Source organism: Nicotiana sylvestris, chromosome 4 (assembly GCF_000393655.2).
Source record: "Nicotiana sylvestris chromosome 4, ASM39365v2, whole genome shotgun sequence".
Lineage (NCBI taxonomy): Eukaryota > Viridiplantae > Streptophyta > Magnoliopsida > Solanales > Solanaceae > Nicotiana > Nicotiana sylvestris.
This window is the reverse complement of record NC_091060.1, coordinates 118,404,405-118,430,115: the sequence shown is the minus strand read 5'-3', so window position 1 is coordinate 118,430,115 and position 25,711 is coordinate 118,404,405. Positions and strand designations below refer to the sequence as shown.

At 37.3% G+C, this 25,711-nt stretch overlaps 3 protein-coding genes across 3 annotated transcripts in view; 1 reads left to right on the top strand and 2 right to left on the bottom strand.

The window, feature by feature from the left end:
- Positions 1-7,698, bottom strand: part of LOC104210255 (midasin) — a 64,086-nt gene extending 56,388 nt beyond the window's left edge. Inside the window, exons 1-6 of the mRNA XM_070172203.1 lie at positions 7,444-7,698; positions 6,978-7,321; positions 6,663-6,747; positions 4,073-4,329; positions 3,335-3,529; positions 2,935-3,095 (exon numbers count right to left, since the gene is read on the bottom strand). Coding sequence (XP_070028304.1) covers positions 2,935-3,095; positions 3,335-3,529; positions 4,073-4,329; positions 6,663-6,747; positions 6,978-7,321; positions 7,444-7,548 — 1,147 coding nt within the window. The 5' untranslated portion in view covers positions 7,549-7,698. The remainder of the gene's footprint in view (positions 1-2,934; positions 3,096-3,334; positions 3,530-4,072; positions 4,330-6,662; positions 6,748-6,977; positions 7,322-7,443) is intronic.
- Positions 7,699-10,490: 2,792 nt separating this feature from the next.
- On the top strand, positions 10,491-10,949 carry LOC104240289 (uncharacterized). The gene has a single exon (XM_009795117.2). It carries the CDS (start codon positions 10,491-10,493, stop codon positions 10,947-10,949), a length of 459 nt encoding a protein of 152 aa, XP_009793419.2.
- Positions 10,950-21,121: 10,172 nt separating this feature from the next.
- On the bottom strand, positions 21,122-21,514 carry LOC104240290 (uncharacterized). The gene has a single exon (XM_009795118.1). It carries the CDS (start codon positions 21,512-21,514, stop codon positions 21,122-21,124), a length of 393 nt encoding a protein of 130 aa, XP_009793420.1.
- Positions 21,515-25,711: the final 4,197 nt, after the last annotated feature.

Genomic DNA, 25,711 nt, shown 5'->3' with positions numbered 1-25,711 from the left:
TCAAACTTGGGAATCAAATGTCTATCCAACTTAAATTTTCAAAATTTATGACAATGCCTTTTTAAATCAATTCCAAATCTAGAACGTCAATAAAACTTGAATATCCAGTGATGGTACCACATTCAGCTTGTGAAAGAAATAACCAGCCTTTTGCAATGGCTGTTCAAGAATATGTAAACAACTCTGTTCTTCAAATTGTGCCGTACCGGCAGTGTGGACCACAACAAAGATCCATGAATATAGAAGAGAAAGCAGAGGACAAGATGAAGAAAACTATTCAGGGGTTTGTTAATACATCTGGGAACAAGAAATTTTTCCCTGCTGGTAACAACTACAGGGGTATTAAATTACTAAGTCATACCATGAAAGTTTGGGAGAGAGTGGTAGAAATGAGAGTGCGAAGGACGGTGTCTATTTCAGACAACCAGTTCGGGTTCATGCCGGGGCGATCTACCACAGAAGCTATCCACCTTATTAGGAGGATGGTGGAACAATACAGGGATAAGAAGAAGGATCTCCACCTTATTTGTTGATGACATAGTCCTAATCGACGAGACACGACGCGGCGTCAGCGAGAGGTTAGAGGTTTGGAGACATACCCTTGAGTCCAAAGGTTTCAGGTTGAGCAGGACGAAGACGGAATACCTTGAGTGCAAATTTGGGGCAGAGCCGACGGAAGCGGGAGTGGAAGTGAGGCTTGATTCTCAAGTCATCCCTAAGAGGGGTAGTTTCAAGTACCTGGGGTCGTTTATTCAGGGGTCCGGGGAGATCGACGAGGATGTCACACACCGTATAGGGGTGGGGTGGATGAAATGGAGGTTAGCGACGGGAGTCCTGTGTGACAAGAAAGTGCCACTGTTACTGAAAGGTAAATTTTATAGGGCAGTGGTTAGGCCTGCTATGTTGTATGGGACCGAGTGTTGGCCGGTGAAGATCTCACACATCCAGAGGATGAAAGTTGCAGAGATGAGGATGTTGAGGTGGATGTGCGGGCATACAAGGAAGGATAAGATTAGAAATGAAGATATTCGAGAGAAGGTGGGTGTGGCCCCCATGGAGGACAAGATGCGGGAAGCAAGACTCAGATGGTTCGGGCACATTCAGAGGAGGAACACTGATGCACCGGTGAGAAGGTGTGAACGACTGGCGGTGGTGGGTACGAGGAGAGGTAGAGGGAGACCTAAGAAGTATTGGGGAGAGGTGATCAGGCAGGATATGGCGCGACTTAGGGTTACTGAGGACATGGCCCTAAACAGGGAATTGTGGAGATCGAGCATTAAGGTTGTAGGTTAGGGGAAATTGTGATGTCTTTTTTACAGCGCACTAGAGTGAGACTAGCCAGTTAGGAGTTAGTCTTAGGATGCTATTGATCAACTACTGATGATGGGCTTTATCTGTTGTGTATTAATACCTTACATCTTTCTCGTATTTCCTATATGCTGTTACTTTGTTTTTATGGTATTTATGTTATGTTATGGATTTTATGGTATTTTATGTTGTTTTATTATGAGTCTATTGATAGTACTAATATAGTGTCTCTTGTTGCCTCTTTGAGCCGAGGGTCTCCTGGAAACAGCCTCTCTGCCCCTCGGGTAGAGGTAAGGTCTGCGTACATATTACCCCCCCAGACCCCACTTGTGGGATTACACTGGGTTGTTGTTGTTGTTGTTGTTGTTATTGAAGCCTTGGACTTCACGTGGAGTCTGAGATATTTATGAACACAAATATTACCAGCTCACCGAGCGCTTCACTAAAGCCGCTTCGCTTCAGGACTCTGAAGCGCAACATACACTGTGTCACTTTGCTTCACACTTAAAGCGCTGAAGAGCTCGCTTTCCCAACCCTGCTCATTAGCCTAATGAGCCTAATTATCTCCCTTTAATCCAGGCTCACTCCTATTGACCTCATCTCTCTCTACTTCAAAAAAAAAACAAAAAATGTTGAACAAAAGAAAAATCAAACCCAAGCGTAAATCTCATAACCGTGTTACACACGCGGAAGGGTGTTAGAGAATGCTCCACTTGTTTCTTATCGGTTGTGCAAGGGTTTCCGAAGGAATTTAGATGATCTTGGGCTACTCAAACTACCACCTTAAGGTTCTGCATGATGCTCAGATTCTTTTGTAGAGTTGATTGGTGGTGGTGGCTGGTGATGGTAACAGATCGGTTGAGGTGGAGGTGGCCGGTGATGCAGGTGATTGGTGGTTTAGCGGTGTCTGGCATTAGCGGGTTGGTGGTGGTGGTTGTGCGATGATGGCTGGTTATGGTTAGTGGTGGCTGAGGGCAACTGGCAGTGGTGGGCAATGGAGGTGATTAATAGTGGTGGCTGTTGTCAATGGGATGTGCGGAGAAGGCTGGAGGTGGAGGTTATGTGGTGGTAGTGGATAAAGAAGTGGTTAAAGCACATCTTCACATGATTCTTTAATTGAAAGTCTTAACGATTTTAAGGCTCATACAAGCTCGGAATGAATCAGATTTATTTAAAGAAAATAAGTAATTGTAAGGGAAAAGAAACAAATGCACTTACAAGGTTAAGATCTCAATGAATCAGATTTAAACCTCAACAAAGTGACAAACGGGGACTAAAGGAATATATTAAACTTAATTATTCAAATGCATGCTACCACTTTTTATTTAATTTTTTTGGAAGACTCAAATTAACCACATAAATGAGGGAAAGGAAATTATTAGACCTTTTCCATAGATGTCAACATCTGATATGAGTAGGAATAATTACTTTTAACCTTTTCTAAAGTTCGTGACTACTTTTTGACTAGTTTACATCTCTTTGGTCCTTAAGTCGGGATACATTAACCTTAAGAGCTCAACTAAACATCCACAGCCAACAACCAAGCAACAAAAGACAATTCCATCTCATAAAAGATATACATATGCTATTGGTGATTGATTCCACATGGAGCAACTAACAACATACCCCGATCCCCATTAAGTTCTGCTAACTTTGAAATTAATGCAGTTTTTCCTGCACCGGCAGGGCCATACAAAAGAACAGGCCACCTCTGACTAAAAGCCAGGAACACCATCTCATAACTCTTCTGCATAGCAGAAGTCAAGATGAAAGGTTTCCCACATTCCCTGCACATTTTTAAAAGATCAAAGTTAAATGCTGTTTAGGGGAACAAAGAAGCAGCATGGACAAAGAAATCCAGTAAGTTACAGGTCTATGATACAAAGGATCTCAAGGACACCACTTTGTAATCGACCCACTTCCCAACTACCCCCAATTGTACCAGTGTAAATGCCAACTTTTAAGCGCATCCAGCCACATTACTAGCAAATTATAACAGAGATGTTATATTTAGGAATGCTCTTACCATGTCAATTTCCTGTCCCCTTTCTCCTGAATGGTTGAGGAGGACAGAACTAAAGAATCAAAAGGTGAAGATTGTAACGAATGACATCGGTTGAGTCCCATGCTTCCACCAGCTAAGTCCCGATTATTTTCATGTGAGGATTCAAGATACCAGCCTGCTTTCTCCAGTGCTCCATCCTGACAATATTCTTTCCAGCTGCAGATTTGAAATCATCAATTCAAACGTGAGAAGACGTATATTCAGATCCACAAATAATCAGATGAAATGCTGCATAGCATATACTCATGTCATAAATGACAGAATTTTTGAAGGCCAAAGGAGAAATTTACATAACCTTAAACAAAGATGTATATTTTTGCTAGCTTTTTGGTGCAACCTGGTAATTATACAGGATCTTGATGCAATTTTAGATTTGCACAATCTGTAGTTATATTTTCTCGCACTCGCTTAGTGCAAACATTTATAAAATCTTTGATTACTTATCAAAAAAATCTCAGCATGGAAGAATCATGAATCCAGAAAGAAGGAAAAAATTACTCTCTGAAGTCATATTACTATTCCTACCACGAGCTAGAGCATTAACCAAGAAATTAGTAGCATCTGGTATCAAATATATAGCTCCAATTCCAGTAGACTTTTCCAACTAAGGATTTGCTATGACTTACATCAAGCAGTTGATACACTTGTCTCTTTAAAAAATGTAACATTAACTCAACGAATTAGAACACAACAACTTACCTCAGTGAACAGCAATATGCTTCTTGAGAACAGCGATTGAAATTTGCTATAGCTTGGTCATTTAACTTGAAAACTATCGACAGTATTCTTATCCCATACCATATTAAGTCAAACGCACTTCTATTTGGCTCTTCATTTTTACCCAGATTTATAACGTCGAAAAAGCAAGACCAGTTCCATCTCGTGGCAAAATCTTCAGGGTCTGCTAGAAGGAGACGATATGAAACTCGTACTACATTCAGCAAACCAGCGCCATCCTAATAAGAGAGTAGTTAGATAGCAGCTTATAAAATTTGCTATGCTAAATTGGGTTAAAATAGTACTTATCCCAAAAAATGGAGAGAAGAAAACAACGAATTTTGAATTCAATGGAGAAATCATTACCACATTGTCGAGGATAACAGCAACTTATCATCATAGACTTGCACAAGAGAATGAGCTTACAATAATAATTAAGGTACTCGATTTAACTCCCTAACTCAGAACAATGTGGAAACAATGTAAAGCCCAATAGACAACTAGCAGCCATCCTAGACTAGATCTACAAAATCTTAAACGCTCTGTATATAGACCATAGGTAAGTTTCAGCATGTATTGTCACACATATATCTCATTACCAGCAAGGGTTCCCAAAAACTTTCAGAGACAAGAAAAATATTAAGCATAAAGTGACTATTAAGACAAACAAACTCAAAGTGCAAGATTGAAATTTAATTAGACAATAAAGGAATCAAATGCATCTTCTCTTAAGTAGATGGTTCCAATGATAACAACCACCGACAAGAATCCCACTTATAAGTCCTAAGATCACTTTGGTTAATATTTTTTTACCATTTTCCAGAGAAATACAGTACATTTTTTAAAACTGCAGAACCATTACCCCCCCCCCCCCTCTCCCATCTTGAACTGTGCGCCTATGGACCTCCAGCGTTTCTCAGTTCTCAAAAAAATCGAACACACTAGCTAAAATAAGATAAAAGTGCTACCAAATTGTAACTGCTTTAGTTCCACAAGACAAAGTGTGTTAGGGTAAATTAGTCAAGATTTCATAATTTGAACTTCAAGTGGAAGTGAGACATAATCCAGGACAGAGGGAGTAATAGAAGTTATCCACCAAAGTTTTCACAACGGACATCCTTCATTATACAAATTGGAATCTTGCATACTCCGGCAAAAACCAAAATCAGCATCCTTTTGAAAGGCTGCATTCTAACTTCATTCGAGATGATCCATATGAGTGGGGAAACATATAAAGATTTGTCCCTCTTCCTCTCACCCCTAACCATCTAGCTCTCGCAATGAAGCCAAGATTGGCAAACATCAAGCCTGATTGGTTACAGCTTGATAGCTTCCCCAAGAGTGCTCCAAAGAAATTATCAAGACAATGTTTAAACACAATTACTAGAAATGGTGGAAAGTAGTCCATGCTTGCATCTGGTGGGTCATATGGAAGGAAAGGAATGCAAGAGCTTTTGAAGATAGGCCTAGCTCTTACTAGAAAATTAAGTTTAATTGTTTTTTGTTATTTCATTTTTGGTGCAAAGAGAGCTACAGGGAGGACGTACATTCTTTACTAGATTTGCTAGAAGAAATGTAATCGAGCAGAATAAGCTAGGTGGTCTCAGATCTTTTGGGGTCTGATTGTGGCTCACACAATCTCCTGTAAATATTTTACTCACTTATAAAATTTGTTACCATTATCAAAAAAAAAGAGATGGCTTCAGGCTCTAACACATTTGCCATGGCCATGCAGCACCAAAACTAAACATGAATATACAATAATGTTTGAGCTTAAGTACATTGTCATTCTTGCCTTCAAATATTCTAGTGTTCCTTTCATTCCAAATTACCCAGCACGGAGCTGCAGGAATAGTGTTCCACATGGAGAGGGAGGACTTAGAAACTCCTCCTCTCTGCCAAGTCGTCAAAAATCAAGAGGGGAGCTAGGCATGCACCAGTTCAAGCCCAGGATGGAAAAAGCTAGGTTCCAAAGTTGCCCAGAGACTTTGGACTTCGCTAGGAATGGAGGAAGTGTTATTTTATACATTGATCACCCACCTATGAATTATTTTCACACTTCTAGGTAGAAATTGGAGTTTTTCCTCCTTTATTTATCTGTTTCTTTTGTAACACTGTCCACCGTAGCAAGGCTACAGACACAACTATCACATGCCCTATATCATACACAAGCCAAATTTAAAGTCTTTATTAACCCATTACCCAACAACTCATATAATTCTAGAATTCCCAGATACAACAAATGATACGCGTAGTTGAGGTCATGGCACACTCCTCTATCAGTTCAAATTTAGGTTTATATCAGAAATTTGTACAATCAAGAAAGACAAGAGACAGGTTGGTGATCACTTTTAAGTTAGAATTCACTTGATATCGTTAATGCTCAGGAGCAATCTAACATCTGCAGTTTCTAACTTTCTGTGCATGTCACGACCAAGCGGTAAGAAGTAAACAGGAGAGAGGTATGGTGTCAAAAATTAGCTCACAAAGACAAGACAACAGGAAGACAAATTCAGTATGAGAATTACATAGAAAGTTATGGAGCAAAAATTAGATATTAAGAACAAAATACCAGAACAACTGCCTCCATAACTGATTTTCTCTGTCTAATTCCTTCGAATGGAGGGGGAGCAAACTCAAAATAACCCAATACAGACCTGCGGCAAGGAAAACACTTGTTACTTCAACAAATGAGACAGAAATGCATCAGCACTTCATACTTATGCAATATTATCTTCCATTACTGAAGCACAGCTAAACAAAAAACTCTTATATAAGGCAGCACTCAAGCACTGTGGGTACTGGGTACCATTGTGCAACAGAAACTTTGATCAAGAAATAACGATCTTCATTGAATTCAGGGACCAAATGGAAGAATATACTTTACCTCAATAATGAAGGGACCAAATCATGAGCTCTACAAAATGCCAGACAAGCTAGTTCATGAAGTTTCAAGCCCTTCCCTCTTTTAGCATAAACATCAATAATACGAATAGTATCTTCAATATCTAAACCTTCAACTTCTCTACAATCGTCTTCTTGGTCGACCTCCATCAAGTCACCATCATCGTTGCACCTCAAATTGGGCACCAATCTAAGCAAGGAAATAGCTATGTCCACAATTTTCCGAGCAAGCGGACGAAAACATCCGACCAAAGGGATTGTATACTTTGGATGTATCATAAGTTGTCCCAAAGCATTCACCACTTCTTCTCCTGTAACTTTATCACCCTATTATTAACAATAAAAGTTGGAAATTTTGTCATACTCAAGACAAAAGGTACTGAATACAAATGCTACAGCGTGATTTAAATATATTTAAATTTTTATTGGTTATATTAGATTTTGGGTACCTTCTTTAATAAGTAATCGAATTGGGATATAGAAGCAAGCTCAGGGCACCGAGAAAGGAACCTCTGCAGCTCATAATCCACCCGAAAACTCCCATCAAATGACATTTTTCGTTATCTGAATTGAAATTAAGCTGGGGCAAAACTTAAATAGCCTCTTTTAAGCTAAAACAAAGCTACAGGTGAATGAGAAGAGTGAAGGGGGAAAGCTTTGGCAGAAACTAGGGTTTAGGGTTTAAGGATTCTTATTTTGCCGCTTTACTTTTGATTTATATGTTTCGGCGGGTCGCCAGCTGGGTCTAACTTTACGAATTCGGTCGGGTTAAGAATTAAAGACTCGAGTATTGCGTATTTGTAAAATGTACGTCACTGCGGATACATCGCTTCACAATTCATGGTCCCGGTTTTTGTTTTAATTTTCGATTTGCTTCCTGCTTGTTTATTTGGTAATGTTTCAAGGCCAAATTTGGTTATAGCTCTTTTATGTCACATTTGGGCTGTGTAATCTTTCGCTTATGTTATTTTATGTGTGTAATATTTATTTATTTTTTTAGTGAAGGTAACAATTCACGCTATTTTACTTGTAAATAAATTTTTTTTTTATTTATTGAGATTACACTCCAACTTACTAGGAGAAATCGTTCGAATACTATAATTAAATAACTTAAGAATTCAATTGAAAAAAAAAAAACACAAATAATTATAACAATACACAACTTGTAAGATCCTTACCACCTTTCCATCATTAAGTTTCTTGTTTTGGAATTTTGTCACAAACAAATAAGGGTTAGTCAAAATTTCAAAAGAATTTATTTCAAAGTAAAATCAAATGGTTTTAAAATTATTAGATTGTATGACCTAATATGTTTTTAGTTTTAATCATAGGTGGTGACTTCACAAACAACTAAATTTTTTAAATTAGCTGGTTTAATTTTTTTGAAAAAGAACATTCATTCTACTTTCAAAGTTCACTTTCCTTTTCCTTTGAATTTTTTTGGGCGGTGCAACTCTCGTTACATTTAAGAAGAAAATAAACTCCGCTTGTATTATCACACGCCAATACAATTTTTTTTACAACTTGCTAATTACAAGTAAGCAAATTAAGAAGAACGGAAGAGACATTTCTAGGATGCTCTAAAAAAAATTGAATATGTTATGTATGTGGCGTATTCCACCATAGTTACTAGATCAAAAAAATATCTTTTGGAAGTATTCCCTAATTTAAATTTTATTTTAGTGGAGGCAATATTTCAAAAAATTTAGTTTAATTTCCCCATTCTTTTTTGTTATTAATTAATTTGGAGCAACGATTCTATGGATTTAACTAATCCTAAAGCATCATATTCCACTGCAGTACAAGTTTAGTCATACTATATGGCTAGAACACCTTGTCCAGGTACTTCGTGTATTTAATTATTTACTAGTTTTAGTGTATGTGTGTTGCACGTATATTTTGCATCAATCGGTATAAAATATATACAAGAAAAATAAAATTGTTCTATACATTGAAATAATATCTTCTTAATATACAAAAATGATGAATTTAGTTGAATTAGTTATATAATATTTGTAATTTTAATATCTTGTGAAATAAAATATAAATATGCCATGTTGTTGTATCTCGTCTAACATCTCTTTGGAATACAAGTAATACAAATTTCGACTATCAATTAGACCAATAACAGCATTATATTACCTCACAATTTGTCAATATGGTTATTTTATCAAAATATTATAAACCTTAACTACTGGATATAAATATTTGACCTGATTGTTTATTCGGTAGATGTGTCGCTACATCCCAAATATATATTTCTTGAAATTTTAATCTACTAAATAATACCGTTTTTTTTTTTCATAAAACTCCAGTCACCTAATTAGGTCAGTCTTCAGGAAACTTTTCTTTAAACAAATTTCCGTAGATCTTCATCCAATGATATTAATTAAATAGTTATTATTTTTCTTAAAATGTTAAAAGCTTGAAAAATTAAATAATAACTTAATTTTGTGAAAAGGAGATCTAGTGCACTCCTAATATCACCTTACAAGGAAATAATAATACTTTTTATTAATTATCAAATAATGAATACAAAAAATAATGAAACTTTAAAATTAATGGTAACTTTTTCATAATTAATTTATCATCAAGATTTTAACACAAACATTTTAGGTCGAAAAATGAAGGTAAGTTACTTTTTATAACAAAAGAGATTACAAATTTTAAAACTTGCTCAACATAAAAAAAATACGTGGTATATGGTATATGGTAGAGAATTATATATTTAAAGATTGATTTTTTCTAATTTAGAGGAAGGTTTAGTAAACAATATTTATTATGACTATAGATTATATGTAAGTATAATCAGTTTTCTATTTCCATGAAGAAAAATAAATAAAATTTGATTTAATTTATCAAAATTCTAAATAAATATTTTATGTAGGAAATAAATTAAAGCTCTTTTTTTATATAACAAAGAGATGTGTGAATTGCGAATAAACTTTCTTGTTGTTATCGAAGAGTTAGCAGCCGACGTTGATTCCGATAAGTAATCTCATCACCAACTCCGATGAGGCGCCGCCTTATCTCATCCCCCCAAAAAACCCCGACATTCCCTATGATTATCAGCGTAGGGAACAAGCGGCCTTTATCCCATCTTTCAAAGACAAACTAGCCACTGAATCAATGGAAGAAATAATCCAAACAAACCCAGAGAATCCCTCTTCTCCTACGCAATCAATTAATCACCAACCTAATGAATCTAACCAAATAGACCTAATGCTAGAATATACTCCTTCCTCCAGTATAAAACAATAAACCACAACAATTTCCTTAACAAAAAGAATTAAAGAAATTACTCTAACCTCGGAGGACGGAAATAGAATGTATACCCCATGAAAATTCTCAGTGATTGTTAAATTGATAGGAAAAAGAATTCCACACTAATATCTAAAAGCAAAAAATCACTCAACTATGGAAACCCACTGAAACGTTTCCTCTAATTGATCTAGGCCATGACTTTTTCATAGTCAAATTCTCCAAAGAAGAAAACATGACTACAGCTCTCCACAATGGTCCATGGTTTATCAATGGATACTTTCTATCAACGAGGCAATGGGAACCGGATTTTGTAGCAGGGAAAGCTAAACAAATTCATATAGCTATTTGGGTCCGTCTACCACAACTACCCACAGAATTCTACGACGGATTAATCTTGAGGAAAATTGGCAATTCTATAGGGAAGCTACTTAAAATTGATGCATGCACCAGCTCCACCCTTAGAGATCGTTATGCACGTCTTTGTGTGAAGCTACCATTAAACCAGCCTGTTCAACAGTGTATCCTAATTGGCTCTCATCTCCAACAACTCGTTTATGAAGGAATAAATTTCCTTTGCAAGAACGGTGGCTACCTTGGGCATACGGTTACCTCATGCACAGTTACTTCACCAAAATTAACAATTTGCAAGATCCTATCTCCCAAGAACAAGGTAAGGAAGAACATAGCTTAACTATTGTCCCCTCACCAGAAGAGCATGGCAAGTGGTGTCTTTCACCAGGCGGAGAAACCCAAGACCAAGAGATCCTGTTGAAAGCAAGCAAAAAAAAATTCCAGCAAAAATTAAAGTACCAGGTAACAGTATAAAAATCTATGATGCAGCTACAGGTAAGTTTCTTAATTCTCAAAAACTAGTCTATAAAGCATTAAATGATCCTAATTCTTCTACGATTAATGACTCTAGGAATGTTAAAAAAGGAATTCCTCCTACAAAAAAAGGAAGATGTTTTAATGCCTACATATAATAAATTTGATTCCCTCAATACCTCTAATTGTTCAAATTTCTCTACTGGAACTCCAAACGCCTCCTCCAATTTCGAACACACTCTGTCGTTATGCCCAAAGTTCTCTGTGGACCCCACCAACCAATCCATTCATATGGATACAAGTGGCACCCCCAAGCCATGCAATCTAAACCCTAATCTACTTGATAGCTCAAACCCCTCTTCCTACACGCATAATACACTCCTCCCTTCTAATTCTTTAGAATTTGTTCAGCACTTGGCAATGGCCAGCATCCCACCAATCACAAATTCTCCTTCCCCCAATCTTTCATATCCCCCTTGCATACAAAATCTTCACCATCAGATATGCAATCGTTTGCACCAGATTTTCACTCTACTATCAACCCTATATATCTCCCTCCTCTATACAATATCCATCCACATCCTTCTCCTTCAACCTGTCACAATCCAGTAGGCAATGGACAACCTCACCCTCCCCTTTCCTCATCAAATTCCATTCCATCCACCAACCTTTGTCTCCCAACCTCCGAATCCCCACCAAGATCCCCAAAGTTGGATAGAGCAAGGTCTCCTAGGCCATGCAGTCACCTTCCCGATGATCATCAATGGCCAGGAAGTTTGGATTATTCTTCAGAATCCGACCTTTCTAGCCCAACTAATTTCGGAAGGCATGGCCCTAGCTATGGGGAACTACATCAACCACATGTGGCTAGCCAATGTACTGGACCCTTTAGCCACAACCATTGCTCCCACACTGCTTCACAATATGCAAGCACAGTGGAACTTATCGAACCACTTCAATCCACTTAACAACATAGAGTTACTGTATCATCTCCCTTTCTTCACTCCAGTCGCACCAACAACCCAGTCTTCTACCCTTGGCAACCAATCCCTCAGCATCACCCAATACCCATGGACTTCCACCACCAACAACAACCTCCATTCAAACAAGAGCAAGACAACCCAGAGATCCCAAAAGAGCCAATATAGGAGGTAATAGCTCCACCGGTCAGGGGATCGTTCACCGAGATTTCAAGCCTTAGAGAAGCAACCCTCATGCTATTTCAAGAGTTGGAAGACAGAAACTATGTTCTCCGGTGCCCAGTGGCACTTTACAAATGTTCAATCGACATTCGCTCCCCCCCCCCAATTCTCCAAACAACGGGAAATTTGGCGGCGGTTCTGAGTCCCTCCCTAAGGCAGATCAACTACCTCCTTCACCAAGGAGTAAGGAACAGTCACCACAACCCAATGAATAGCCCAATGAGCCTAGTTGTATGGAATATTCGTGGGTCTAACAATGATGAATTCAGAAGGAACTTTAGAGAGTTGTTGCATACTCACAACCCATGCATGGTTGCCTTTCTAGAAACAAAAATGATAGACCATGCACCTCTTAGGGATGAGTTCCACTTCACTGACATGTTAGAAGTCCCAGCAGTAGGCCATGAGGGTAGTATTGTGATACTATGGTATGGGAACTTAGTCACTATAAATCTTGTTAGCCGCTCCCACCAGGAAATACATGCCATACTACAGGTATCTCCCGTCTAACCCCCTATCTTGTTAGTATTTTTTATGCTAGTACTTGTTTAAATATGCGAAAAGACCTTTGGAACAACCTCTGTAATATAGCAGATAACTATCATGGACCATGGTTAGTTGGAGAGGATTTTAATGAAATTCTATCCCAAAATGAAAAATGTGGTGGCCGGCCTCTTAATTCAAATAGGGCTTCACAGTTTTGGTCGTGCATAAACTATTGTAATTTATTATATCTTGGTTTAAAGGGGCTAAATACACTTGGACCAACTGTCGTATTAATTCGGGTGGTCTTATCTTAGAACGGTTAGATCGATACCTAGGTAACACCCTATGGATCAACCAATACCCTAATGCTCTCATCACCCACCTCCCGAGAACCCACTCGGACCATGCCCCACTCCTTCTCCATTTTAAAGTAAAAGAACCTCCCCATAAGAAAAAATTATTTAGACTAGAAACTTACCAGTGTTACCATATGGAATTTGAAAAAATAGTCAAAGACTCGTGGCAAAATAGACAACTCCTTGAAGCCACAAAATTGTTTCAACATAGTGTCGTTCTTTGGGCAAAAACACTTTTGGGGACTCTAATAAAAAGAAAAAAAGAATCCTCGCAAGACTACAAGGAATTCAATCATCCACAAATTACCCGCATAGTCATTTCCTGCATCTCCTAGAAAATGATCCAATTACTGAATATAATACCATTCTTAAAATTGAGGAAGACTATTGGAAAATACGTTCCCGTTTAAACTGGCAAATTAATGGGACACCAATACAAAATTCTTTTATCTAAGTGTCATCAATCGTAGAAGGAAAAATACTATCTTCTACTTTAAAGATAATGAATGTAACTGCATCCATGATCCAGCCCAAATTCTAGTCCACACATCCCAATATTTCCAAAAAGGCTTGCCAAACAGAACACATAGATACTCCTATAAAAAATATTCTGAACTCACAGTCATCCTTTGACAACTTAGATCTCTCCCTATTAGACTACCTATTGCGCGACTATGAAGTCACTCAAGCAATTTTTCCCTTCAAACCTTTTAAGGCCCTAGGACCGGATGGCATTCACCCTTTTTTTTCAAAAATATTGGCATATCGTAAAAAATCAAGTTCTATCCTTTTGTCAAAAAAAATTTAAGGACCTTTTTATCCCCACCTCACTTAATTCTACATATATCTGTCTCATCCCAAAGTTTCAAAATGCAAATAGCCTTAACAACTTCCGACCCATTGGTCTCTCTAACACCATCTAAAAAGTAGTCACTAAGATTATAATCAATAGAATCAAGCCCTTCCTTGACAAACTAATTGGCCCCTGTCAATCTAGCTTCCTTAAGGGCAGAAGAACTTGCGACAACGCCATTATGATTCAAGAAATCATAAACCACTTCCAAAAAATAAGGGGTCGAAAAGGAAAGGTCCTCCTTAAAATTGATTTGTAAAAAACGTTCGACCGCCTTGAATGGTCATTCATTTACCGGACTTTATTTTTCTTCAAATTTCCCCCTCACATCATAAAACTTATTAAGAGCTGTGTTAGCACTTCCAGAATTGTCATCTTAGTTAATGGCTCCAAAACAGAATTCTTTCACCCCTCGAGAGGTATTGCAAGGCGACCCAATGTCTCCCTACCTTTTTATCCTATGTATGGAATTATTGTCCAAATACATTAACCACCAAGTTAACATCGGACTCTGGGATCCGATTAAAATCAATCCCACTGCCCTCCCATCTCTCACCTATTCTATGCAAATGACCTAACTCTCTCTGCCAATGCTAACTCAAAGTCAATCCACACAATCAAACATAGCCTTACGTTCTTTTCCAAGCTTTCGGGCCAAAAAATCAATAATTCTAAAAAATCATCTTTTCACAAAACTTTGATGCCTATACAAAAAATCACTTTCCCAATATTCTGGACATCCAAACCAGTGATAATTTTGGGAAATATTTGGGTTTCCCAATTCTCACTCGAAAACCCAAAGCATCTGATGTTCGCTACATTATTGATCACATGAACACAAAACTTGTTGGTTGGAAAACTAACTTCCTTTCCATTACAGAAAGAACAACTCTCGCTAGATCAACTCTTAATGCCATCATAAACCATGTAATATAATATATCATGCTCTATGCATCCACTCTAAAGCTAATTGACAAAATCCAATGAGATTTTATCTAGGGCACCACCACTCAAAAACGGAAAATTCACCATATCAAATGGTCCACTATTACCCAACCAAAACATGCTGGGGTCTGGGTCTCAGGAGAGCAGTAGATAAAAATATGGTATCCCTAGCTAACCTCTCCTTGCATCTATTCAACAATCTTAGCTCTCTATGGGCCTCCACTCTTATTTCAAAATACAACCACAAAATAAATCTTATCTCCAATTCATTCATCTGGAATAACATCATAATAGGCTAGAAAATTTGCAATCAAGGTCTACAATGGATAGTGGGCCCGGGCAACATCAACTGTTGGACCTCTGCATGGATACCGAGTCTCCTACCCTTAAGCTCAATCATTTAGGGTCCAATTAATTACAATGATCAAACACTCAAAGTCAAAGACCTATGGGGAATAAACTCTTGGGACCTCTCAAAATTATCCTATACTCTACCCACAGACATACAAAACAAAATTCAATCCATAAAACTAGACTCCCTCACCAATACTAGGGTCATACCAACTTGGGCGTACAGTTCTAATGGTATCTTTTCCTCCAGCTCTATACACAAGTTAATCTCACCACCACTTCCCAACAATTTTAAATTCGAATGGATTTAGAAACTTAACACACTCCATAAGATAAAATACTTTCTATGAAAATGCTCCACAATCGCCTTCTTACTCTAAGCTATTTGCACCAAATCGAATTACACATTGACACCCTCTGTCCCATATGTAGAGTAGTGGAGGAGACGCTTATTCACATTTTCTTTGAATGCCTCATAGCCACCAAATTTTGGAGCGACGCTCAACTCAACCTTCCTCAGTTCTAGCAAAACCTTGACCACAGGCTCAATACATTAAAAGATCTGCACAAAACTTTAGATCAATGGGATATCTCCTAGGACATGTTCTTTTCTTTTGCCATATGGTCTATGTGGTTAAATTGTAATAATAACTTTTTCAACAAAAAGTATAATTCGCTTCCGCTTGAAACAGTTCTAATACGATGCAAAGAATTTATCCACAGTACCAACTCTCCAAACCATGTTCCGCCATATATCATTGTCATTATTAAATGGCTACCCCCAACAAACCACTCCTTAAAACTAAACATTGATGGGACGTTCAAAGGAAAATATAGAAAAGGAGGCATTGGGGGTGTATTCAGAAATGGCCGTGGGGATTGGATTTTGGGTTACAACAATTCTGCCATAGCCTACACCCCTACCTACATGGAACTATTAGCCCTCAAAACTGGTCTTCAACTAGCTTGGAATAAATTTTTTGTTGATATTGAAATTGAGACCGATGCAACGGATGTAATTTCCTTGCTTAGTAATGATACTTGTTCTATTTACTCTAACTTGGTTATTGAGTGCAGGTCACTACTGAGGAAATTGCAGAATCCGCTGATCCGGCATAGCTTCAGGGATGAGAACAAAGTAGCGCACTTTTTGGCCACTCAAGGATTTAAGCACCCAAGTAGCTCCACCCCCTATCCGATGGAACAACCTCCAAACTCTCTTTTGCAAGTCCTCCACAAAGATAAAACTGGAAGCACTTATAATAGGACTATATCTACTGTTGCAATTTCCAAATTAGTAGAATTTGGGATTTTTTTTGTAAATGGCTCTACTAATATTGTAGTATGGTATAACAATCTATGAATGAGCCCAATAGGACTCTCTATCCTTGTAATAGTACTAGTTAATTTATAATAATAAAAACAATTCCATATTTTCATAAAAAAATATAACAAAGAGATAAAAAGTTTTAAAATATTTTTGGAATTTGTTTTCTCGAGTTGAGTCTTTTTTCCCCGTTGATATCTATATGTTTGTTTATCACACGATGATAAAATTTATTTTTTGTAATCAAGGTACATAATATTCGTTCATAGAACCTTTCCAATTTTGTATCAAAATTAAAAAAACAACGGAAGCGATTATCTTTTCTTAAAAGATATGGTGTTTGTAAATATAATATAGTTATATGACATTGATAAATAGAATATGGTACTTGGATGTATTTTCGTTGGACAACTAAATCAGCATATAATGGTTGATTTTAAATTCTTAAAAATATTAGTTAATTTACCTAAATCTTAGGGAGATAATTACATAACTTTTTTGGTTTAGTGTGAGCTCTAATTTTAAAAGGGTAAAAAAGATAAATACGTTTTTATGGGCCTTTGTATTTTTAATATAGTATAAATTTTTAAGTGTAAGATTTACATACAGTAAACTCTTAATATTTTTAAAGGTTTTGGACTTTTTACATAATTTAAATAAAAAAAAATTAATAAGTAAAATTTTAATTAATTTTAAACTCCTAGACATAGATTTGTATAAAGTAAACTCTTAACAGGTTTAAAGTTTTAAATGGTCAGACTTTCTTCATAATTCAAATAAGAAAGATTTTAATGCGTAAAATTTTAATTCATTTAAATTGTTAAATATTAAAAATAATTAATTGACTATTCAATAAATTATTTCTTATAGTACTTGACATATATTCCAAGAACAACAATTTTTGTTTATTAATAAATGAGACAAAGAACCGCTAGTTTTAATTTCATGTGATGACCCAAAGCGTCATCTCGTATTTTAGAACCCAATTCGGGGTTTCGAGGCCTTCAAAACCTCATCCTACTTTTTCCCGATCTGCGTGCGCAATCCAGGCACGTTTCCGGAAAGCTATTGTGCAAAAAATTGAGAAAATAATAATTTTTGCCTTAAAAAATATTTTTAGTTGTGTTCGGTCAATATTTTTAGTGAACGGTCCCGGAGGGTCCGTAGTAAAACATGAGACTTGGGCGTATGTTCGGAATCAAATTCCAAGGTCCCTAGCCTTAGTAATGAATTTTTGTTAAAAAATTGTTAAACTGAAAATCCAAGGATTTAAAGAAATTGAATAATGTTTGATCATGTTGGTATCGGGCCCGTATGTTGGTTTCGGAGCCCAGTACATATTTAATATGATATTTAAGTCACGTCGGTGAAATTTAGTGAGAAACGAGACTGATATGATGTGATTCGTATGTCCGGTTGTAAAAGTAGGAATTTCAAATGTTCTTAAGGATTTCATGTGTTTTGGTGTTAAATCCGTAGTTTTAGATATTAATTCGGCGATTTGATCGCACGAGCAAGTTTGTATGATGTTGTTAGACTTGTGTGAGTATTCAGTGTGGAGCCCCGAGGGCTCGAGTGAGTTTCGGACGTGTGTTGGGAGTGAAAACACTCCAGTTTTCTGGTATTTCTGGGCAGGTGTTGCAGGTCTCGCAAATGCGAGAATTTGTTCGCATTTGTGAGGAAGGCTTCGCAATTGCGAAGAAGCCTGAGCTAGGTAGTCGTCGCATTTATGACATTTTGTTCGCATTTGCGACCCCAACAGAGTCCACATTTGCGACCCTTTTATCGCATTTGCGACTCCTGCTGAGGGAGCCCAGGTTCGCATTTGCGATGCTTTTGTCGCAATTGCGACCTTCGCATTTGTGAAACAATGCGACATCTGAGGCATGTGCATATCTTTTAAAATCGGGACCTAGGCCATTTATTTCATTTCACTTCTACACTTAGGCGATTTTTAGAGCTTTTGGAATGGGGCTTTCACCTAGCACTTTGAGTTTTGGATTGTTCGGCTCCGAATTTAAGGTTTTGAGCACATTCTTGAATCGGGATATAGGCTTTGGGACGAGGTAAGTCTCCTTTCTAACCTTGTAAGAGGGAATTAACCCCATAGGTGAATTAAATAAGTGTATGTGACTATCTGTGGGAGCTACGTGCGTACGTGGTGACGATAGTCCATATGTAGCAACTATTATGCTAATTGCCCGGGTAGTTTAGGACTCATATCATGCTATACTTGCAAATGCTTGTGTCTTTGCTTATATTGAGATCACTTAGGACATGCTAGATATTGGTAAACAAATATAGATAGTTATACGCACTTACTTGACACCTTGTATGAATTATTTGACTGTAAATGAGCAATGCGTGCTTAGTTGATAATAAATTGCTATTTATGGATCGGGCCGAACGCCTCGGTAGTAAATAGATGCATCTATGATTCGCACCACTCGACCCTATGGCAGTGCACAATTTAATATGTTGGACCGGGTCGTACGACCTCGACATAATGTTGTGGATGTTGTATGTTTGGGATTCTCCCATGATTTACACTGCTTAAATGTTTGAAATGTAAGTATTACATGATATGACTAAGGTTTACATATTAATTATGAAAGAATATCTTACTTCTCCATGATCTCGAACTGTTATTATTATTCCTGCTATCTATGCTTAGTGTAACACTTGAATATGATTATTATTTACCCTGGTAAGTGTCAAGTCGACCCCTTGTCACTACTTCTTCGAGGTTAGGCGAGATACTTACTGGGTACATATTATTTATGTACTCATACTACGTTTTTGTACTTAACTGTACAGGATCTGATGCAAGTGCATCTAGCTATCCAGCCGACGCGCATCCCTGATACTTGATCGAGACTTCACGGTGAGGTGCCCCTTCTGAGCCGTTCTGCAGCATGCCGGAGTCTCTTCTTTTGTTGTTGTTATATCTGCCTATCCTATTCCAGGCAGTAGGGTAGTTATATTCTTTTGTACATTCTACTAGTTGCTCTAGTACTTGTGACACGGATTTCTGGCTCACACATTGGTAGACTATCATTTTTGGATTGTATGTCTATTATTATGAATGATTAATCATCACTTGTTTTAAATTTAAGTTAAGAACATGTTGGGATTGTCTGGTAAAATAAATGAGAACTCACTAGTTGATTAGGGTTGATTTGCCTAACAACGGCGTTGGGTGTCATCACGACCTGTAATGAAATTTGGGTCGTGACATTTCCAATCTTCTATTCTAGGAAAATATTAATTAATTGCTAGTAGTATTTTATTGGGACTGTAGAATTAAGAAAATATATAATAGGTAATGTATATTTAATGAAAGGATAGGGGGAAAAAAGTGGTAAAAGTATGTTACGTTGGTGGTTTTTTTTAAGTGATTGATATAAGGTAATAGTTTAATTAATCTTAAAGTCCTAAATATTAGAATTTTGTACCTAGTTTGTATAAGGAATAATTTAATACATAAAATATAGTAATTAATTTTCAACTCCTAAATATTAGGAAAATGATTAAAATGACTATTTTGTCTAGTGCAAAATTAATTCTTAAAGGGTAAAAAAGACAAACGGTATTTCGCTAAGGGCTTTCGTGCTTTTAATATAGTATAGATTTATTAGTTACTCATATTCTAATTTGTTTGAATTTAATAATTTCGGCGTATGCTTGGAGCCGCATCAAATGGCTAACAACAACAACAACCCAGTAAAATCCCACTAATGGGGTCTGGGGAGGGTAGTGTTTACGCAGACCTTGCCCCTACCCTGAAGGAGTAGAGGGATTATTTCCGAAAGACCCTCGGCTCAAGAGAATAAAAAGACAAAAGGAGACAATATTAGTTTCACCACAGAAATCATAGGAAAAATAGGAACATGAAATGCAGAAGAAAAATGCAAAGCAAAAACAGGTCCTGCACCGAAAAGAGAAAATAGTAAGACACGACATTGCCACTAGCTATCTTAGACAAAAACCCTACCAGCCTAGGCTCACAAAGATATAAAGTAAGACAAGACTCAACTACCTCCTAGCCTACAACCGTAATACTCGATCTCCACAACTTCCTATCAAGTTTCATGTCCTCGAAAATCTGAAGCCTCGCCATATCCTGCCTGGTCACCTCTCCCCAATACTTCTTAGGCCGCCCTATACCTCTTTTTGTGCCATCCACAACCAGCCGCTCACACCTCCTTACTGGAGCATCTGGGCTTCTCCCCTGTACATGCCCGAACCATCTGAGTCTCGCTTCCTGCATCTTGTCATCAATGGGAGCCACGTGCACCTTCTCCCGAATATCATCATTCCTAATCTTATCCATCCTAGTGTGCCCATACATCCACCTCAACATCTTCATTTTTGCTACTTTCATCTTTGGATATGTGAGTTCTTAACATGCCAACACTCAGCCCCATACATCATGGCCAGTCTAACCACCGTTTTATAGAACTTACCTTTGAGTATCGGTGGCACTCTCTTGTCACACAAAACTCCAAATGCTAACCTTCACTTTATCCACCCTACCCCAATACGGTGTGTGACATCCTCGTCGATCTCCACTCTCCCGTGGATAACCAACCCAAGGTACTTGAAGCTGTCTCTACTTGGGATAACATGTGATTCAAGCCTCACATCCACGCCCGCTTCCCCAGGCTTAACACTGAACTTACACTCCAGGTATTCCTTCTTCGTTCTGCTCAGCTTGAAACCCTTAGACTCAAGAACCTGTCTCCAAACTTCCAGCCTCTCGTTAGCACCGGCTCGCGACTCATCAATCAAAACTATGTCATTGGCGAATAGCATGCACCATGGAACCTCCCCTTGAATATGATTTGTTAATGTATCCATCACTAGAGCGAATACGAACAGACTGAGCACAGAGCCTTGGTGTAACCCCATTTCAACCGAAAAATATCCTAACCCGAGTCTTAGCTCCATCATACATGTCCCTAATTGCTATAATGTAGGGGACCGACACACATTTTGTCTCCAAGCATCTCCAGAGAACTTCTCTAGGAACCTTTTCATACGCTTTCTCTAGGTTCATAAACACAATGTGCAGATCCTTGTTTCTCTCTCTATACAGTTCCACCAACCTCCTAATAAGGTGTATAGCTTTTGTGGTAGAACGACCCGACATGAACCCGAACTGGTTGTCAGATACAGACATCGTCATCCTTACCCTCGCTTCAATCACTCTCTCCCATACTTTCACGGTATGACTCAGTAATTTGATACCCCTATAATTGCTACAACTCTGGATATCACCTTTGTTCTTATACAATGAGACCACCGTACTCCACCTCCACTCATCCGACATCCTCTTCGCCTAAAAAATAACATTAAACAACCCAGTCAACCCTTCCAAACTTGCTCTCCCTATGCACTTCCAGAATTCTACCTGAATCTCGTCTGGCCCGGTCGCTCTACCCCTACTCATCTTACGTATAGCTCCCACGACCTCCTCAACCTTGATACGCCTGCAGTGCCCAAAGTCACGGTGACTCTCAAAATGCTCCAATTCGCCTAGCACAATATCCCGATCCCCTTTTTCATTCAGAAGTTTATGAAAGTAAGTCTGTCATCTCCTCTTAATATGGGCATCTTTCATAAGTATTCTACCATCTTCGTCCTTGATGCATTTCACTTGGTCCAAATCCCAAGTTTTCCTCTCTCTCAACTTGGCCAGCCGAAATAATTTTTTCTCCCCGTCTTTTCCCCTCAGTTCCTCGTACATACGACCATAAGCCTCAATCTTAGCCTCCGTGACCAACATTTTATCTTCCTTCCTAGCTACCTTATATCTCTCCATGCACGCTCGCCTCTCCTCCTCACCTATGCTCCCCACTAACTTCAGGTACGCCGCCTTCTCCGCTTCCACTTTACCTTGGACCACTTCATTCCATAACTAGTCTCCTTTGTATCCATCAGAGACACCGGTCGAGACCCCTAATACCTCTCTCGCAACCTCCCTTATACAGTCTGCTATTGCTGAAAGGAAATGTTGCTCCTTCAGACAAGACATCGTACAATGATGGCATTCATGCTTAGGATGTAAGTTCGACTGAACCGTAATAAATTTAATTTAAATATAAAATTTAGATTATATATAAGTTGTTAATTTAGAACTTGTCACTTAAAAAGACTAAGATATTGAACACATAAATTTCAGATTTTAATGTCGCTTTTGCATGATCTAATAGAGTTGGTCATGATCCCTGTAGCATGGGCGCAAAAATGAATCCTTATTGATTTATTATAAACAACAATCATATAATTTTAGTTCAACACAAGTAGCATTATTATGAAATAATTCGTTTACAAAATCTCATTTCACAATAATCTCAAGAATTCAAATTTGTGTGTTTTAGTATACAACTCCATTTGGTATTTGCCAATGTAATTTCACATTTGAAGTTGTCCTCACTATGATATTGTTGAAATCTTGACACTCCAATATTAATTGTGACATCTTGAAATTTGACCTGAGGTTGTACGAACAAATTTCATCTTACATTCACCATTGATGGGTTGAAAAAAGAATTATCCATATGGAATGGGGAGGGGGACGAAATGACACCTTACACGACACTTCAAAGTGATAACATAAGAATTAATATTCTGCCTCAGCAATAATAATCGCGCCGGCTAGTCACTTTTTAGCTTTGTAATTGAAAAATAGTTACTGTTACAAAGTTTCAGATTTCCATGTGAAACTCCTAAATTTGGATCTTCATAAAAGTCCTTTGCCTTCCTTAGTTCAATAATATTAGTGTGGTATCATTTTATCATTAGATTGCTATTACTACATATTTTATATTGTTATTACTGCTATCAATACTTCTTTCATTTTTTCTTTAGCTGAGAATCTATCGGAAATAGTTTCTCTACCCTTTCAGGATAGGGATAAGGATGCGTACATCCTACCCTCCACATATCCCCCAATATTAGATTGTTGTTGTTGTAGTCGTCATAAAAGTGATTAATTTTTGAATTGCAAAGGGTGAAAGATGACTATTTGTGAATTTTATCCACCTTAGCAGGTCCAACTTCTACTATTCCGTAAAAATTGCACGGGACGCCTTATTTGATCGCCCCCATTTAACATATACCCACTTTTTAAAAAAGTTTTAACTTGTAGCTACTTTTAAACAACTTCAGGCCTCTTTCTCCTCCTACTCCGCCTCCTCCTCCTTCGTCTTCTTCTTCTCCTCCTCCTCCTCCTCCTTCTTCGGGTGACAATGATTTTATATGGTGGTTGTGAATATATTTTAATGCAGTTTATGATATATTATAATAGTGAACTATTAAGATACTTTATTTTTTACTATTGCTCAGGGTTTCTTCTTCTTATTTTTCTTAATTGCAAAATGGATTCATTAGATTTATTATTGTTTTAACAAATTGATGATTAGGGTTTGTTCTTGATGATTTGGAGGTTATCTTTCAAATTTGAGCTCATTTGGAGTAGATTTAGGTATTAAATCGTATATTGTATTGTTATAATTCGAAGAACAAATTTCTGTTTCTTGGAAATTTTCACTTCATATCTATTGGCCTTAAATGAATGAAAATGTTTGTTGCACTTTAGACTTTTTGGCCTTAAGTACAATTTTTCACTTTAGACTTATTGGCTTTAAGTGTAGCAAGACGTTTGTTGCACTTCAGACATTTTGGCCTTAAGTGCATCTGAAGTGTAATTTTTCACTTCAGACTTATTGGCCTTAAGTGCATGAAACCATAAGTTACACTTCAGACCTATTTGGCCTTAAGTGCATCTGAAGTGCAAATTTTACTTCAGACTTATTGGCTTTAAGTGAATGAAAACATTTGTTGCACTTCAAACTTTTTGGCCTTAAGTGCATCTGAAGTGCAATTTTCACTTCAAACTTATTGGGCTTAAGTGCATCTGAAGTGCAATTTTTCACTTCAGACTCATTAGCCTTAAGTGCATAAACATTGGTTCCACTTCAGACCTATTTCACCTTAAGTGCATTTAAAGTGCAATTTTTTCATTGCAGGCATTTTTTTAACTTCAGACCCATAAGTCTGAAGTTGATCGTAAAGTGGGTGCGCTTGCAAACTTTTTTGCAAAGTGGATATAGGTTAAATTGTGACCCTAAAATCAGGAATAGATGCAAAAGCCCCTACTATTCCTAATTTTTAGAAGAGAAGTTTTCATAAAACACTATCTTTTAGTGGTAATTAGCTATCTATAGATACCTTTTGCTATATTACGGATTGTAGATGTGTTTCTGTTGTTATAAGATGTATTTAAGCTACTGTATTCTTGAATACAGTAGCAAAAATAGGCGTGAATCAGGGAAGTTCAGCTAATCAGTTGTTGTATTCGAGTGTATTCATGGCGTGAAACATGAGATTAAAGCTGGAAAGATTAGTGTATTCGACTATATTCACGGCATGAAACAAGGGATTACACTGTTTTAAACGGAAAGTGATTTAATTAACATAATAGACTCCTAATATAACTCAGCAAACTCAATTATAACACACAAATTTTGTATTTCCTTGTATAAAAAAGATTCTCAACCGAAAAATACCCCCAAAACATAGCAATCTTCAGAGAAATTATATAATATATCTGAATACATAAATTATATTAATTAAAAAAAATATGAATACATTCATGGCATATAACGAGACAGTGAATACAATGAAATATATAGAATACAACAAGATACATTGAAATACAATTAAAAAAAGACAGTGAATACAATGAAATACCGCGAGACATTGAATTACAATGAAAAAAAGACAATGAAATACATGAAAATACAGCGTGATACATTGAAATATATTAACAGAAAATCAAGTTGCTCAGCCTCAAACTCCGTCGTTTTTGTTCAAGAACAAATCTAATTTCCGGCGAATTCGCCTTCGAGCAAAAACCTTGAATCTCACCAAAAAGGCCCCTCGTATTCAATCAAGTGCCCTTCGTATTTGATCAAATCATAAGGGCTGGGTTTCAGTCTCATGGAAAGCTGCTTGTTTCTTCCCCGGAATCGCTTTCTTCAAACGGCCCTTCGTAACAGAAAATCAAGTTGCTTCTGACCCTTTGTATTCAATCAAGTGCCT